We start from the raw sequence: 18057 nt of genomic DNA, 5'->3' as shown, positions 1-18057 counted from the left end.
CAAGCTTTTAAATCAAAGTGCCTGGATCAGGCAGCTGCTGAGAGGAGCTCTCCCATCCCCCTCCCTGCAGGATCCAGGCAGAGGGCCTGCCTGGCCGCAGGCAGGGCAGGGATAAATCGCCAGTGGCAGCGAGGCATGGAAAACGTGGGAGCTGGCCTACAGCTCCCTGGCATTACAGTATATTTATTCCAGCAGGGATAAAGAGAGAAATGGCGAGCCAGGATCTGCCTGGGGCCTTTTAAGAGGAGCTCTGTAGGGCTGGTACCCAACTGAGGTTACATGTCCTGAGCTTGCCAGTCTGATGCGCTTGTCCCCATGTCACGTGCATGCAGAGACGGTGCTGGCCCATGGTGGCTGTGTGCCCCTCTGTGGGACAGTACGGAGATCACCCACCATCAGCTCTCAGGAGAGGTGCTGGGTCCAGTTGGCTGCTCCTTGGCTGGAGTCAAACGGGATGGCCAGGAGGCTTCTCTTCCTCATCTCCTCTGGCAGAGCCGCACACTGGGAAGTGCCATCCCATGGCGGCAGGGCACGCAAATCCTTGGTGAGTGGAAGCCGTGTTATTGCTAGAAAACAAGCCAAAGTGGAGGAAGCCACTTGCCCTCTTCCCTTGAGCTCCACCACATGCCTGCATATCTTTTCCTTATCTCCAAACTGGCAAATACAGATTTACCAAAGAAGTGTGGGCTTTATTCCCAGCTGTGCATCTGGTTGGCAGGGTGACCTTGGGCATGTCCCCTTATCGGCCATGACTCAGTTCCCCAACGGTAAAATGGGCAGCAAATGTGACCTTTGGGAGTCCAGCGGAGAAAAGGAGGATATTTCTGGAGAGAGCTGAGCCTGAGGGTGCGGATGGGACACTGCACTCCCCTGTGGCCAGTGGTTCCCAGCATCCAACCAGCACCAGCTCCAGAGCAGACTGAGGCCACAGTCCCCAGGGACCAAATCCTGAAATGACCACGGGTAAAACTAGTGGTTGAAAGCCGAGCAAAACTTCTGGGCTTGACCAAAATGAAGTGGGGAGGGCTGGTTCCAACTTTTTAATCTCAAATGCATTTTGCCATGTTCCAGCCTGTAACGTCTGCAGGGGAAAAGCCGTTTTGCAGGGCTTGTTCTGGAAGGTAGGGATGGAACAGCTGGGCAGCTCGTCAAGATTTCTTCTGTCAGTATTGTGGTTTTACTGACTCTCCCTTGGAGGTGACCGGTTTCACAAACATATCTAGAAGGCTGCATCAGCCTTTCCTGGTGAGAAGATGGTGCCTCAGCAAAACTAACTGCGCTCCCTTGAAAATCTAGCCCTTCTCCATTGCAGCACTCCGATCTGGAGTCAGTGCAAGGGCATGCAGAGCCAGCAGCATCTTCTGACCTCCACGACTGCTTGTACCCCACCTGTTTCTCTGTTCTCCTTCCTACTGCAACCTGTTGGTGTTGCTGGGCCTTTTCCGAGTGCCAGCAATGTAATCCTGTTTGGTTTAAATGTGGGGTTTGTTTAAAAAAAACCAAACCGAACCCTGTATCATATTGCTGGAAGGGATCTTGGGTGAGGTTGCTCCTGCAGCTGTGCTGGCAGACCTGAGAAGGCAGTAGCCCCTGACAGTGGGCAGGGATGAATTACTTCTAAATGTCCACGTGGCTGTTCCTCCCCAAGCTGCTGGAGCAGCCCAAAAGCAACTCCCAAATTATTTTTTTTTTTTGCTAGTTTGCTCTTTTTACACATTGCTGTGTTTTTTAAGCTGTACTGAGACCATGATGCACACATCTGCTGGATGGTGGGGAGGTGAGCACTCGAGAGCAGGAGGAGAGGTTGCTGAGCCAGGACATCTCTGCACCAGCCAGTGCCCCAGCCTCCCTGCACACACCCACAGTGATTAGGACGTGAGGGTGATGGAGGGAGCTGGGATTTTGTTGCTCACTGTGGGCAGCGGAGCATGTCTCCCTGCCAGCCGAGGGGACAATCCCAGGGGATCCTGGCTCCAGGGTTCCCTCCTGCATCCGAGCTGCTGTACTTTGGAGGCCTGCTTGGCAAAGCCAGCAGCATCTGACCTTTCTCCACATGCTCACCAGGGATCCCTGCTCTTCCAAGGCCACCTGATAATTGAAGTCTCTTGGTCAGAGCAGTAAGGAGAGCCCAGGAACCAAACCACCAAACGTGCCCTTTGCACTATGGTGCTGCTTTCTCCAAGTGCTGCTTCAGCCTCCTGCAAACAAACTGCCCAGTTAATGTTTGATTTTCCCGGTGCCGTCAGCCTGGCTGAGCCAGTGCAGCAGCAGGAGCAACCCTGACAGAGGATGCTGACCCTGCCGGGGGACAGGATGCCAAGCCCTAAGGTCCTTGCTGAGGATTGCTCCACACTCGCCAAATTCCCTGTTGGCAAACACTGCCCAGGGAGCTGGTGTCCTTCCCTCCACGCTGGGATATGGGGCAGAAATCTGGGGTCTCGAGGAGAATGCAAGCAGGGAGCTGAGGTGCACCTCTTTGACCCATGAAGCTGGTGGCTTCTCTGTGCATTGCCACCTGGAACAGGATTTGTGCATGAGGAGTTTTACCTTTGCCAGCCAGCTGCAAGGCACCCATAGGGCTGCTTGGTGCTGGGCAGGGCTGAGCCCCACCATGGGGGCTGTTTGGCCCTGCCCAGCACCCAACAGCCCTATAGCACAGCTCAGCCCCCAACGTCCTGGCCGCATGTCTGCCCCAAGGCTAGCCCCAGTGGTAACCAAGCCGGGGGCTGTGCAGGACCAGCCGTGGCTGGTGGCCATGAAGCCAGCTCTTAGCAGCACTGGCAGATGTTTCCTGTGGAGCAGTGCGTAAGTAGCAGGGTCTGGCCCGCCGCCAGCATGACTCAAAAGGCTCTTAAGGTCACAGGCATTGCCATTGCATCCCCATCCACTGGCTGCTCAGTGCGGTCAGCAAAAGCCACGCCATCGCAGCATGGCTCTGTTTGGAGCAGAAGGAGGAAGGAGTTGCCGGAGGACCCTGCTGGGTTCAGAGCTGCCCATCAAGCGACTGGTGGCCATCCTCAGGCACAGCAGTGAGTCTCTGGTGACAAGGCTTGCTCTCTGGGAGTCACCAGGGTGATGCTGGTGCTGTGTCAGCATCAAGGGCTGGGTTTTTTCTCCAGCTCTCAGCAAAAAGCAAAGGTCAGGGCCGGGAGGCTCAGCTGGTGGGGATGGTGAGGGTAGCGGGGACAGGAACTCCCAGCCCCTGGAGCAGGTTGTGCTGTGTCCTGGGTCATTGAGCTCTGCTGAGCCTAGAGGTTTGAAGCCAGGGATTGCACGGTGTAGCGTTTTCCCAAGGCATGACCAAGATAAGTGTGGTCTGTGCTGACTCAAACCACCTCACGGGCACTTTGACCTTGGGTGGGGCTGGAGAAGGTCCTCGTCCTCCTCTTCCTCCTCCCACCTGCTGGCTCCGCCGAGAGCGGGGAGGCCGACAGAAGGCTAGGCACCAGCACTGCTGGATCTGTCCCTCTGCCCTGCAAATGGCACAGCATGCCCATGCCTTGCTGGGGCTGGCAAGCCACGTTGGAGGGCTGCAAGTCGCTCTTCTTTCCACCCCACAAGTCCTTGGCCCAGGCACTGGTCTGGGCTGGGATTCAGTCTCCTTCTCCATGTTTAAGCCATTGGCAGCTGGAGCCCACACAGTCACCTTTTTCCTCTGAGGAGGAGGTTGGTTGGCTCTTTTAGAAGTAGTTGTCTTAAAAATAAATCGCTCATTTTCCCTGCTGCTGCAGTGTGGGCACACAGCTCCCTGTGCCCTTCCTGCCCTGGCCCAACCCTGCCGGTGCCCTTTCGTTGAGGCTGCGGCAGTGCCCGTGCCTTGATGCTGGTCTGTCCCTCTCTGCCAGCACCTCTCCCGCTGTCCTGGCTTGGCTGCCCCTGCCTTTGGCTCCCTCCCTGCTTTAGACCATCACACAGGGCTGGGCTGCTGTTTCAGCCCGGCAGCACTCTGGCACATCCCTACCAAAGCTAACATTGTGGTTTAGTGCCGTAGCTGCACCCCACCAGCAAATGCTCTTCACCTTAGTTGCACCCACACGAATCTCCCCACGGCCTGGCCAGATCTCACCCCTTGGTGTCATGGGGCTGCAGCTTCTTCTCTCCTCCGGGCCGAGTGCCTGCGGTGGGTGGGAGCGAGCCAGGGCAGTGGGGTCAGGCTGCTGCTTCCCCAGCCGCTGGCGTGGAGCCCCAGGGCCTGGCACTCAGTCGAGTGTTGGCAAGTCGGCGTGTGGCAAGGAGAGGTGTTGGCTCTGCCTGGCTGGGCATGGCACGCCGCATCGTTGATGCAGGACTAAAGCTGTCGAGGACCTCGCTGGGTGTCCCTGCAGGTTTGCTGGCTGTGGCTCCCAACCCTGGTGCTGCTCGGAGGGAGGATGTAAGCTGCAAACTGGGCAGCAAAGCTGGCAGCCTAGTGTGGAGCGGGGCAGCTGGAAGGGTTTGCTTTGCCTGGCAGGCTGGTGTGGGGATTTGAGTGTGCTGACAAGGTGGGCAGGGGCTACAGATCAAAGCTGGCCTGGGTTTTGCTGGGCCAGCACTGATTTGGCAGAGGCTCGAGGGAAGTCCACTGTGCTTGGGGCCAAACTGGCTCATCTGCAAGCTGTGTGGAGACGTTGCCCAGCATGCCTGAGGGGTTTAACAAGACTGCACCAGGCTTTCTCAGACCGGGAGGTAGGAGTTCACTTTGTAGTGTCCCTGCTGCATGGCAGCGTGAGTCTGGAGGTCTCTGCCTGGGACCCCATGCACCCTCCACCTGCCCCGGTGCCAGCGCCTGCTGGAGAGGAAGAACAGTTTCTCCATGGCTGAAAGCCCCTGCTTGGCTTCCCAGTGCCAGCCAGCATGAACTGGCATGTAGCTGGAAGCTGGGGAGGGGAATGGGGAGTTTCTGGGTGGCTTGGGAGCATGTTGCCTTCAGTGCCTGGATGTGGTGGTGGCTCTGCGCTGTTGGTTCCTCATTGACGTAGATGGGGAAAGGCTGAACTTGCAAACTGAGCAAGAGCAGAGCCTGGCCCTAGTTTTCAGGGGTGAGTCCCAAACTGCTCCGTTTACTCGGTGAAGCTGTCCTGGGCTTTATGCTCTGCAACAAGCCAGCTGTGGGCCAAGTGCTGCTGTGACACACAGTGGTGTTTGGGACTCACTGCTGCAGAAGGTGATCAGCTGTGGACTCTTTTGGCTTCTGCTACCTGTAACTTTTCCAAAGTTTTCTTACCTGCTGCCTTTCTCAGGCTGGAAAACTGCAGATCAAGCCTACATCCACATCTTCAAGGGTGAAGCGCTTTTGCTCTTTTTCTTTCCTTGCTTTTACTGTCCTCTCCTCCAGCCCATAGGTCTCTCCTCCTCCTGTGACCCACCTGCACCGCAGGCACCCTAACATGGTGGAGTAGCTCAGCCCCACAGCAGGGAGCTGGCACTCCCAGGCCCCATTCAGGTGGAGCCCCTAAACCTTGGTCTTTGTTTTGCCCCGACAGGCCATCACTCAGTCCCCAAACGCCATGACTGAGGACATTTATACCAACGGCTCAGCAACTCTGGGCAGCCCCTCCCACAGCAACGGCCGTGAGGTGCGAAAGATACGCCTCGTCCAGTTTGAGAAGGTTACAGAGGAGCCCATGGTGAGAGCTGGCAAGATCCCAAAGCCTGGTGGCACCTAGGGGGGCAGAGGGGCAGGTAGAGCCATACCAATGATATGTCATGCCAAGAGATTACTGGAGACCTTGGCCATGGGAAGAAGGTGCTGGATCCTGCCTCCTGCCTGGGGACCTGGAGTGAGCCCCAACAAAGGGTGGTGATGCTTGTGCCAAGAGGAGCTGCAGCAGGCTCGGCTGGCCAAGCAAGGGGCTTCCCCCCAGGCACTGCGCAGCCCACTGTGGACATGGGCCTGGAGAGGACTTTGCTGAAAGTGTGGGAGCTCTCCCCTCCAGCGAGCAGTCATGGATTTTCCTGTCTTCCAGGGAATCACGCTGAAGCTCAACGACAAGCAGAGCTGCATGGTGGCCAGGATCTTCCATGGGGGCATGATTCACAGACAAGGTAACAAGGCCCTCACAGAGACAGTATATGGGGTGCACATCTGCAGCTGGTTTCTTTCCCTGCAGAGATAAGACAGCCCCCCAGCACCACTGGCTTTCCCCAGTGACATGGACATCAGTGTCCATTCTTCCACTAGGAATATGTCAGGGACTCAGGACTCACTGGTCTGTCTGCATGGTTGTCGTGTTAATACACTGGAGGCTTTAGGGAGAAATAAAGGGTTGGGGGAAGGGTGCTCCCAAAAAGGAACTGAAAACTGTCTCCATCTCGTGACGGAGTCACTGTAATGAGAGATGGATCATACCCCAGAGAGGGCAGGAGAAGCCTTTCCCGTTCCTAAAGTGCACAGGTGGGACAGGCTTGCTGTGGATTGGCTCTGCAGGCTAAAAGAAGGTGCCAAAAGAAATAAATAGGTGCTATTTTCTGGGTTTGGGTCTTGCCAAGGGGGCATGGAAATGAGATGTTCTGTGCTTAGAAGAAGAGGCCCCTTTTCCAGCCCTGGATCCAAATGGGAAGTCTGAGCTCACCCCTGCCAAAATAACCCAGGACTCATTCCAATAACGCTACTGTAGCCTGATTTATAGCAGTGTATCTGAGGCTGTAATCTGGCTGAGGATGTAAACTGAAAACACACAAACTCAAGAACGCTTGTATTAAGTGCCCTGTAAGGAGGCTGTCATTTGACTTCATGTGAGGTGCTTGGGGTTGGGTTTGAATAACTCTGAAACAGGTGCTTTGACTAGTCTAAAGCACTGAAGGACACACAGTGGAAAGCAACCTGATGACCTTCAGACTGGATGAAGTATGTGTATTGGGTGGAGAGGGAAGAATTCATTCCCCTTGTGCTTTAGTCCCATGTGCTTAGGTGACATGTGTGGCTCCACAAGCATTGCCCAGGCAAACACTGCAGTGTCCTGGCCACAGCTTGCCCGGGGGGTCGGGAGGCTGGTGGAGCTGTGTAGTTTGGGTTTGGTGAGCGGCTCTTGTCTGGTCCTGCATTTTCATGTTTCTCCCGTTGCTGGCAGGCTCCCTTCACGTGGGTGACGAAATCATAGAAATCAATGGGCAGAGTGTGAGCAACCACTCAGTTGACCAGCTGCAGAAGATGCTGGTAGGTATTTGTGTTTGGCAGGGCTGTTCCCCAGGAGGGACCCCTTTGGCCTGCAGATGTACATGCCGGCTGAGCATTCACCCCCTCCTAGATACAAGAGCCAACACACAGCTGCCTGCAGCCGTGTGATGTGACAGGAGCCAGACCCACTGAGCCGGGGTGCTGTACTACGGCCAAGCGCCAGGTCTCTCTATGCAGCCTTGGTGGCCTGTGCTTGCTGCTTGTTTCTGGCCTCCCAGGAGCAGCAGTGAAGGCTGTTGGCTGGGTCCTGGACGTGTGCTGATGTGTGTGGGGCTTGGAAACCACCTCTGCTTGCCAGGGCTGGTGTACAACTCCAGCGCAGGGGCTGGCTGCAGTTGCAGACCCAAGGCATTGGCATTGGTGCCATTTTCCTGCTGCTGAGGTCACGGTGACCCTGCCAGGCCCTTGCTAGAGACAGCTTTGGACAGGGTCTCAGACCTGCCTTAGGTTCACACACTGAGGCCATCCTGATCCATGCCCAACATGTGGGACCTGGCTGGAGGGGGGTAGTGGTGGTGCTGAGGACACCCACCAGCAGCCTAAGTAGGAGGCCTGGTCCTGCTGCAGTGCCACAGTCCTCGCCTGCCTGGTGGCGGGACGTCCCTGCTCCAGACAGCAGGACCGAGGAGGAGCTTGTTGTTGTCTGCCAAGCAACCCAAGAAGGGTTGTTGGCCCAGGAGGCCTCTCCAAGCCTCCAAAGGTGGTTGTCCGCGTGGGACCATGTGGGTCTTGTGAAGCACATGGGGCAACAGTGCATCTGGCCTGTGGCAGGCAAGGGAGTGCTGTCCCTCTGATGTCACCAGGAGGGCAGGAGTGAGAGGCCAGCATGGAGAGGACAGATGGAGGGAACCTGGCAGAACCAGCCTCTCCTCCCAGGCTTTACACTGGGTCAGCCAGGCCGGAGGTGATAGAGATCTCCATGTTCATTGTGACGATGCTTAGCAGTGGCCCCAGCTAGCCCCTTGTGGGGTTGTTGGTGTCCCCCCCATGGGGATGGGACGAGCATGGCAAAGCTATGCCACCACGGCTCTTACCCCAGCCCCAGCAGAGCTGTTTCTGGCCAGGCTGTGGTGTTCCTCAGCATCACAGCACGGCTGGGTGCACCTTGTCTTTGCAGGTCCTGGCACTCAGCAGCTCCCTGCACAGGTTGCTGCTGTTGGGCTGCCTCCAGGCACTACCTCCTCCAACTCTTCTTTCTCCCCTTCCTTTGTTCACTAGAAAGAAACCAAGGGGACGGTCTCAATAAAAGTCATTCCCAACCAACAAAGCCGCCTCCCTGCTCTCCAGGTAAGTGCAGCCTCCAGACCCAGAGGCTGTGCCAGGACATGGCTGTGGGGCTGGGTGGGACCAGAGCAAACCACAGGGGACCAGCGCTGGGCAGAGAGCTGTGCTGAGCCAGGGGAAAAAGGGGATGGCTGCCTGGTCACCTTGCCAGAGCTGCTGGAGGATGAAGGGACCTGTCCTGTGCTTATATCACTGTAAACAAGCAGATTTTGGCCCTGTGGGGATGTATTTACCCAATGTCTGTGTAGGAATGTGGGCCTGGGATGCCTGAGCCACAGTGTAGTGTTAGGTGATGGGAAAGCAGCAGTGTGTGCACACCAGGAAGCACGAGAGAGTTTCCTGACACCTTCGGAGCCGTTAGAGCTACATCCTCGTTACAGGGCCACAGCAGCACCTCCAGGTGCAGCACTGGGCTCTTGTTGCTCCCCGCCGTCACTGGTGCCCAAGTGCATCAGCCGCAAGGAGGGTGACATAGGTCTGGATGCCGCCAGCACACTTGTGAGCAGTGAGTGGGAGGAAGGAAGTGGTGGGGGAGAGGAAGGCAGCTCCTTGTGCCTGCTGCCACTGCCAGGGTGGGGGGTGACATGATGTAGCAGGGGGTGACACCTGCCTGGCTTTGCCTTTGAAGTCCTGCTGTGGCCAAAATACTCAGGAGGGCTGGCTCCTCTGCCAGGACTTCAGTGCATGCTGGCTGGGATGCTGTCCTGTCCTCAGATGCAAGAGCTAACCCCAGCGCAGTGCCCCTGTCATGGACAGGCAGGAGTGGGAGAGGAGCTGAGGCAGAGGGAGGGGGCTGGATGGTGCTGGGATGGGCTGAGGGAGCCCATGTCACCCTCCTTCCTTACCCAGAGAAACTGAAGTCTCTGAACGTGGTGGCAAGTGAAAATTGTCTCCGTTTCTTGCTCAGCCCATGCTCTTCCCATTCCAGCACAACCAGCCTTGCACATGTTTGTTTATTAAACATGTCTGCCCTTCTGACTCAGCCAGCCTCAATCAGCCAGGCCAGCTCAGTGCCAGGGGAAAAGTTACCTCTGAGAAAAAGAACACAGTTGCTGGTTCACCTGAGGCTGGGCATGGGCTCAGGGAAGGAGGCAGGGACAAACTCCTTCCCAGCAACAGTTGTCCTCCCTCTTGCCGTGTCCAGGGCCATGGTGCTGTCTGCTCCCCAGAACCACAGCTCACGGGCTACCGGTGTCTCTTGCTTGTTGCAGTCCACTGCTGAGAGTGCGCTTCTGATTTTGTTTCAACTCCTGGATCCCCATGATCACCGTCATTTCAGGGCTTGGCAGGCAGGACAGTGCAGATTCTGGTATCTCAATGCCCCCCCTGCCCTGGCTTGCCCCGCAGCCTGGTAGCCAGCCACTTTGAGACCAACTGACTGTATCTTGGGGCAGGTCTGCTTGGGAGGATCCTAATGAGAAGAAGCACTGAGCGCTAAGGACTCTGGAGGTCACCACCAACCTGTTCCCAGGCGCAGCCTGCAGCCTTTTGACTTTAAAGATCAGGGCTTCTCACGCTGGAGCCTGCTCAGTACCTGGGCTTCCACCCCCAGAGAGGGGGCTGGCAGCAGGCAGGTAAATAGCTTGCATTTGGAGCTGGCCCTTTGCCGTCCATGGGTGACGCCTGAAGCTGTCTGATGCTAACTCCTAATTGGCGTCCTGGAGGGTCTTTCCAAAAGTGACCTGGCTATGTCTGGCTTGGGGTACCAGGGCTGCAGGAGCAGAGGGCTCCAGGCAGGTGCCTGGGCAGTGCTTGCTGAGTGTCCCTTGTGCATTTGTGGTGATGCCCAGTTTCCTGGTGCCAGAGAGTGCTTTCAAAGCAGGCATCGGTCCTCATCCTGAAAGGAGATTCCACTCTTGTCTTCTATTGTGAGAGATCTCATGTCACAGCTTGATCCATATGCTCTGCTTTTCTGGCAGTAAAAGAGAACTATGTTCGTGTCCTGCTGGCCCTGTGCCTTCAGCAGCACTGCTGGAGGAGATACTGCAGGAAATTGTTTTAACATGGTCTACCCTAACCAGGGCAGATAACTTTCCAGGCTCTGCCTGTCACATCTGAGGACAGGACATAGGCATAACCCCACATGAATACCTTTGCCTGCTTGCTATATGCATGTGCTGCGTTTCTGGGATAAATAACTTGATACGGTTGTGCTCAGGTGAAGCCTGCATTAGTGCGAGCATAAGGCTGGGTCTGATAGTGCTGCTTCCCCTGTGGAAGGATCTCCTGTTGGTGGCATGAGTGCTGGGCAGGCCCAGCACCTTCCTGAGTGATCACAGAAGTTTCAAACAACGGGATGCTCCCATGACTTGTGGGAGAGCCTGCAAGACTTTGCATCATGACTGGAGACTGCCAGCAGCCTCAGGCCCACAGGACAAAAAACACCAGGAGAGGAACAAGGGCAATGTGAGGTCTGTGCTTAGCCACAAGCTTACTTTTTTCCCTAAAACCCTGCCTTTCAGTCTCTTTCCTCCATACCCTGCCTTGGCGTTGCCTCCACCCTAGTTCTAACCTGGTCCTGATCTTGCTGGGTGCACTGGCCAGAGACAAATTGCAGCTGCAGCAGTGTTTCAGATGAGAAACCATTCATCCGGGCATTGAGATCAATCAGCAGTGCAGAAAACGCAGGGTGCACATGCGTGGTCTGCCCTCCTCCCCGGGATCAGTGACTCTCATCCATCCTGTTGCTCTCTAACGGTCTGTTCTTCCTGAACAGCCTTCCTGGAAAACAAGGTCTGTGTGCGAAAGCCACATGCTGTTTCTCTCCTGACCTTGCAGAGATGCTCAGGGGCAGCAAGAGCCCAGGGTGCCTGCTGGCTTCAGGAGGGCTTGAGGAGGAGACAGTGGGGTGGGCTGTCCTGGTGGGAGCAGGTGCTGTAGACTCCCTCCCAAAGACCTGAGCGAGTGGGAAGGACAGGGAAAGGCCACTTTCTCACACCTTCCTGATCCCCAGGAGGGTGGCACAGTGGCGTGGGAAGCAGCAGCAGCTCATTTCCATTGTAGCTGTGATGGGCATAACGTTGCAAGAGTAGCTGATGCTGAAGAGGCCACGACACACCCAGGCAGGGTCTGGACATGACACCGCAGCCTTAGCTCCCTGAAGGCCCTGTGCCATGCAGAGGAGTGCACAGTGCTGGGGAGAGGCTAAGGGACAGCAGCTCTGGATTGAGACATGGCTTTCCCTGGAGTCCCCAGGACATGGGATTGCAGGGCATGCTCTTGCAATGGCTCCTCTCTGCTCACCCCATTGCAGACCCCAGTTGCTGTGCACCGTGTTGGTCCAGGTGATGGGACTTGTCTCCAGCTGGCTCGGCTCAGCAGCACTGTGCAGCCCCTGGGGGACTGCAGAGGGGCTACATGTCAGCGTTAGAGCACCAGCTGTGGGGCATGCAGGACTGACTAGAGGCAGCAGCCATTTCACTGGCTCCCAGTAGAGCCAAGATGCCATCCTCCTCTCTCCTTCACCCACCAGCGCATCTCACTGCAGGTTCATGCCCAAGAGCTTCCACCAAGGCTTTGTGCATCTCCTTTCTCCTCACCCAGCCTTGTGGGGCCTGGAAAGCAGCAGGGGCTGGGGTCCCCCCCTGGAGCAGAGACCTTGTGCTTAGAGCTGGTTCTGCAGTCACTGCCGGGGGACGCAGTGTGGGGCCCAGGTGCTGACATGACCAAGTTCAGCCACGCTGTGTGGCCATGCTGATTACAGCCTGCTCTCTCTTTTGCAGATGTTCATGAGGGCGCAGTTTGACTACGACCCAAAAAAAGACAACCTGATCCCCTGCAAGGAAGCAGGGCTGAAGTTTCAGACTGGTGACGTGATTCAAATCATAAACAAGGACGACAGCAATTGGTGGCAGGGCCGGGTGGAGGGCTCCTGCACTGAGTCAGCAGGACTCATCCCTTCTCCAGAGCTGCAGGAGTGGTAGGTCCCTTGATTTGGCCAGAAGGGCTGGATGTGGGAGTAGAGGTGGGAACAGTGACCATGTACTATGAGGAGTGTGACTGTGTTGGGTAACACCAGTGTCACTGCTGGGAAAGGAGGTAGATGTCCCCTTCATCTACCGCAGGGTGAGCCTTTACCAGTCCCAGCAGCCACCCTGCTCCTCTTGCCCTTGCATGTCTGAGGGACAATCCCACTGCTCCCCTAGCGCTTCGGGTGACAGCTGGACCATGGTGGTGTCCTCCTTTCTTGGCAGGCGTGTGGCAAGCATCACCCAGTCCACTCAGAGTGAATCCCCGAGCTGTAGCCCCTTTGGGAAGAAGAAGAAGTGCAAAGATAAATACCTGGCCAAGCACAGCTCAAGTAAGTGCAAGCAGGGCAATGGGCTCCATCCCCAGTCCTGGCCATCACTCCTGCCTCTGGGCAGGGGTGGGTCTGTCCTCTGTAGCAGTCAGACCAAATAGCCCAGCTGTGTTGGCAGTGGGACCCTGGGAGGATACCCCACAGCTATCAGCTTTTTTGAATCCCTTCTTCAAAGTTCTCATACCCCTCAGGTGGCCACAGCTGTATCCCCATGCAGCTCTGTAGCGCACAAGGCTGGAGCTGGTTCCTGCGCTGTCCTGCGGTTACAATCTCTGGCACCCTTGGCCCCAAACTCCTTGGGAGGTTGGGCTCCCAGGCCTCAAACCCCCACAGGCTGCTGAACACAGGGCAGGTGGTGGCCTTGCTGCTGCTCAGCAATTAGGGAGCAGCCCAAACTTCTCCCCACAGCTGCCAAGCTGCGTCCCTGGTGGGGCAGGGAGCCTGCCCCTCAGCTGCCTGTGCAAACACCCCATGCTAATCATGCCCTGGGCCAGCAAAGGCAGATGCCTGAGGAGGTGCTGGCTGCTAGCCCAGCCTGCAGCTCCAACCAGCAACAAACAAGGCCGTAAATCAGCAAGATCAATAAAGCTCCTCAAGCAATGACCTACCTGCAGCATCCTGCTGTCTCCCCACCCAGCTCCCAGGTCCCACTGTCCTGAGCCAAATTACTGAGCTAGAGCAGCCCTGGCTTCTCCTTCAGCAGCTGCTGGTCCAGCTCCCCAGCACCCCCTCCGCATCCCACATCCTGCTTGCTGCCGACGCTGCTGCCCTTTTTCCTGAGGAGCGAAACAGGGACAAGCTCCTAGGCCAGTCCTGATCGCTCCCTCCGTTTTGCCCGAGGACCTGGCTTTGGTCCGACACGCACACGGTCCTGCTGCTGCAGCTGAGCCAGTTCTGACCACTCACTGTCTCGTTTCTCCTCCACCCCAGTTTTCGACCAGCTGGATGTGGTTTCATATGAGGAGGTGGTGAGGCTGCCTGCCTTCAAGAGGAAGACTCTGGTGCTCATCGGTAGGTCCTGCCCCAGGCAGCAGCTGCTCATGGTGGGTCCTGGAGGAAACCAGGACTGGACAGGGGCTGGGGCAGTGCTGCCCTTCAAAACCTAGTAAGCTCTGGGGAGCATTTCTTCTGCCTGCGGCAGTGGCCAAGAAGGCTGACCTCTTCCATGTGGCATTCTACATGGTCTGGCACCTGCACTGTGATGCTGAGGTAGAGTTAATTCAGGAGTTTCCAGCTCCTAAGTATCTTTATGGATAATTTTTATTAAAAGTAGCTCTGGTCTGCACAGCTGCACCAAAGTAAGCACTCCTACACTGTGGGTGCCGAGCACTTGTCAGTGGACCCTGTGGGCATCGAGAGCCCATTCAGCCCATCCATGCTGGCTGCTCTGTGGGCACTGGTCCCACCTCCAGGTAGGGCTGGAGGTAAGCATATCCAGGGCAGGGAGAGCCTCTTTTAGGGCTGGAAGATACCATAGACCAGCTCAGAAAGCAGATCCTGGGCAAGGCTCTGCACCTTTCCTGTGACACAGAGCTGCAGAGAGGCCCAGCATCTCCTGCCACGCTTCTCTGAGCCCAGCTCCAGCATCCATCCCTCCTTCTCTGCAGGGGCCAGCGGCGTGGGCCGTAGCCACATCAAGAACGCTCTGCTCAGCAACAACCCGGAGAAGTTCATGTACCCACCCCCATGTAAGTACCCAGACAGGGTGGAGGGCACAGGATGAGACATTTCTTCTCACCTTCTTGAGCCAGGACCTTCTGACAGCAGATGGAAGGTGGGGAGATGTTCCTCCAGCACCATCAAGCCCCCAATATCAGAGGCCACAACATAGGGCACTGTAGGGCCTCCCTGCCTGCTGTCCCACAGGCTGAACCTACCCACCGATGGCTGCAGGGCTGCACCTGCCTGCCTTGCGGAGAGACCTCACTCTTCACATCCCAACGGCTCTCCTCAGGCTGGCCAAGTTCCCTACTTGTCCCAAGCAGGACGGAGTTGAAAGGGGATTAGTACACCCTGGTCTTGAGGTACACAGGTCCTCCATGCCCTAGCCCCATGCTCAAAAAGAGAAGGTAAGATGCACAGGTCACCCAGAGCAGAGGCTGCCTGTTCTACTCGGCTCCCCACTCTGAGGGCCACTACTCACCATCTCCCTCCCTCCCCAGACACCACACGCCCCCAGAAGAAGAATGAGGTGGACGGAAAGGACTACTACTTTGTGTCCACTGAGGAGATGACCCGGGACATCTCAGCCAACGAGTTCCTGGAGTTTGGAAGCTACCAGGGAAACATGTTTGGCACCAAGTTCGAAACAGTACACAAGATCCACCAGCAGGACAAAGTCGCTATTTTGGACATTGAGCCCCAGGTAGGGAGCAGGGGACAGGCTGGGCAGGATGGGGGCTGCCACAGGTTGAACTACCTGTGTGCTGGCTGTGACTGTCCCTGCCTTCCTCAGTGCATTGCCCACCCATCCTTCCCAAAGGAAAAAGCCAGGGAGTGCTGGGGTGGCATTCTGTTCCCAAGGTGTGGGTGCAGTGAGGGTATTCCCTGTCACAGCATGAACCTGGCTTTGACAGCAGGCCAGGACCAGGCTGCTCTGGGAGTTGGGGTGCAGGGCCAGCATGGGCCACTCACAAGGACCCCTTCCCCTCCAACACCAAACATGTGGGTGCTGCTTTGCAAAGCAGTGGTTGTGTCCAATAGCCAGCCCAGAGCAGGGCTGGGGATGCCCTTACATCCTCCCCAGGAGGTACAGGGGAAGCCATGCTGGAACCTCCGCTCCAGCTTCACCCAACTGCCTCCATATCACCTGACTACGCCCAGGCTCAGGAGTCCACCCAGAGAGCCCATAGCCCTAGACTAGAGGCGGCCCCTTTAGCCCACCATCGCACCCTGGCTGGGGGGCAGGATGGGGTAGTGGGAGACAGCAGCCAGCCAACAGCGCTTGCTCCCACCCTGAGGAATGTCTACACTCTGGTAACTACACCTGTCTCTCCACAGACTTTGAAGATCGTCCGCACGGCCGAGCTCTCTCCGTTCATAGTCTTCATTGCCCCAACAGACAAGGCAGAGCAGGTGGGTGGCAGGGTGCTGGGGCTGATTCCCCCTCCGCTGGGCTTGCCTGCCCATGGCAGGGGGGCAGGGAGCCTGCTGCAGCAGCCCAGGGCTCTCTCCCTACTCCACATTGGCTTCTTCCTCTCTGCATTGATTTTTGTGGTCCAGGAGAGCCAGGCAACCTCCTCGGCCCAGATCTGAGACACAGGAATTTGCGATTCCGGCAGCCACAGAGTCTCTCCCAGACTGACACCCCCAAGCAACACCCATCCCTGCAGCATAATCAGCCTTTAACATGTAGTGGGGTGCACAGCCCAGCACCCAGGAGCATCTCTGCAGCAATGCTGCACAGCAGGAACATTTATCCTGCCATCAGCTATGCAAATGGAACATATAAACAGCAGCTCCTTTCATTCTCTGCCTCATTAAGATGCTCATCCCTCCAAAATTAGGATGAAAGCAGCACTGATGCTTCAGTTAACTCACACAGCGCCAAGCACAAGGCTGGCAGGCACACGCTGCCATTTCCCGGGAAGCCCCTGACACAGGGAGCAGTGGTTCCCATCCTGCCCTGCTGCAGCCTGGACCAGCTCCCCTGAAGGCTAACCTCTGCAGGGAGATGGGAAGTGATGGGAGAATAGGGAAACCCACAGAGCTGTGCTCCTCTATGGCCAGCAACGGCCACCTCTCCTAACCTACTAATTTGGGGTTCATAAAGCTTAAGATCCAGCTAGTTTGCAGGGAGGATATTTACACAGCCTGCAGAGCAACCAGTGCACAGGCATTCAGAGGCACATTAACCTGCAGAGACTGTAAAGCCAGATGCAGCAGGCTAGGGCAGAAAAGAGGGGCAAGCGTGAGGGCAGAAAGGGCAGTTAGGCCACCTGCTGCCCCCACCTCCCTGCCCCATCACCCACCGCTGCTTCCAGATGGAGGAATTAACTCCTGCCGCAGTGGGCAGGGCCAGCCCCGCTGGTGCAGGCACTATATATAGCTAGCTGCCGCAGCTCAGGTAACTGCTTACTAGAAGGGATGCAGCAGAACCAAAATGTGACCTAGCAGGGCTCACATGGCACCCAGGCAAACTGCTTATTGCTCTCCCATCTCCACCCCCAAGAACTGTCAGGCAACACACAGCAAAGTAGCAGCAAGCACAGCACCCCAAGCTCACCCACCCCACCACCACCCCCGCAGGCACAGCAGCAGGGAGCCACCTGTGTTTCAAGCTGGGTTAGGGGGATACATGGAAATCGGTCTGGACTTTGCTGTTGAGGGCACAGCTGCCCACAGGGACAGATTCCTGGGATGCCTGTGCTACCTGGGGAGCTGTGCAGACTCTAGCCACACCAGCAGGAGAAAGCAGGCACCTTTGCTTTTACTGTGAAAAAAATTTAACTCCATCCTAGCCAAAACCAGTAGAGAGAGAGGCTGGTACACCTCTGCCAGCCAGCGCTGTTCTGGTCAAAAACCAGTGGGGAGGGACCATTCTACAGGGATGCTACCTTGAAACCAGCCTTATTTCTTGAGCTGGCTGCACTGCATAGCATGGTAATGAGCAGCCTGCTGCTTGGTGAACCTTCTCCTCCTCAGGAGTGGCCACAAAGCATTTTAAAGATAAGAGACCAAGCAGGTCTGGCCTCACTCTGGCAGGTAACCTGGTACTTCCAGCATTGCATGAGTTCAGCAAAACCCCCAGACACACATTCCCAGAGATCGCACAACAGCTCCTAGCATGTCAGACAAGCTGCAGGTATGCTCTGTGCTCTGATACTTAGCAGCCACTTGAGTTGTTTTGGTGGTGGGAGGGAATTTGCCTGTTAGGGTGGGCTGTGAAATTCCCCTCCTCCCTCACCTCCTGAGCACTCCCGTTTCTTGCAGTCAGAGGCTTTGCAGCAGCTCTGGAAGGATTCAGAGAGCATCCGGAGCCGATACGCACACTACTTTGACCTCTCACTGGTCAACAACAGCGTGGAAGAAAGCCTCCAGCTCCTGCAAGAAGCCTTTGAGCAGGCCTGCAGCTCTCCACAGTGGGTACCCATCTCCTGGGTCTACTGAGAGGGCATCTGACCCCAGCTGCTTCCTATCAACCATCCTGCGGCCATAGGAAGAAACCTTCTCAGCTTCCTCTGATCCACACACAGCCCAGCACAACTTTCTTTCTCTGTTGCTCCATGGACATGGTCTCAATTGGTTACACACACACAGGGTATCTGGATCTCCTCTCCCAGCAGGACATGGGCTGCCTAGGGGATGGGCCACCTCC

At 56.5% G+C, this 18057-nt stretch overlaps 1 protein-coding gene across 1 annotated transcript; it reads left to right on the top strand.

The window, feature by feature from the left end:
• Window positions 1-5461: 5461 nt before the first annotated feature.
• On the top strand, window positions 5462-18057 carry MPP1 (membrane protein, palmitoylated 1, 55kDa). The gene is made up of 11 exons (XM_009701470.1): window positions 5462-5606; window positions 5946-6024; window positions 7050-7135; window positions 8375-8443; window positions 12163-12359; window positions 12634-12740; window positions 13671-13751; window positions 14348-14428; window positions 14903-15105; window positions 15741-15815; window positions 17673-18057. The coding sequence occupies exons 1-11, from the start codon at window positions 5487-5489 to the stop codon at window positions 17847-17849; spliced, it is 1275 nt and encodes a 424-aa protein (XP_009699772.1). The 5' UTR covers window positions 5462-5486; the 3' UTR covers window positions 17850-18057.

The sequence above is a fragment of the Cariama cristata genome, unplaced genomic scaffold, assembly GCF_000690535.1.
Source record: "Cariama cristata isolate BGI_N322 unplaced genomic scaffold, ASM69053v1 scaffold486, whole genome shotgun sequence".
In the NCBI taxonomy this organism is placed as follows: domain Eukaryota; kingdom Metazoa; phylum Chordata; class Aves; order Cariamiformes; family Cariamidae; genus Cariama; species Cariama cristata.
This window is presented reverse-complemented; position numbering and strand designations above follow the sequence as displayed.

Coding starts and splice junctions, on each gene's coding strand:
- MPP1 (XM_009701470.1), top strand. CDS start 5,487: ATGACTGAGGACATTTATACCAACGGCTCAGCAACTCTGGGCAGCCCC. Junction 6,025..7,049: donor GGGCATGATTCACAGACAAG/GTAACAAGGCCC, acceptor CGTTGCTGGCAG/GCTCCCTTCACGTGGGTGAC. Junction 12,741..13,670: donor CCTGGCCAAGCACAGCTCAA/GTAAGTGCAAGC, acceptor CCTCCACCCCAG/TTTTCGACCAGCTGGATGTG.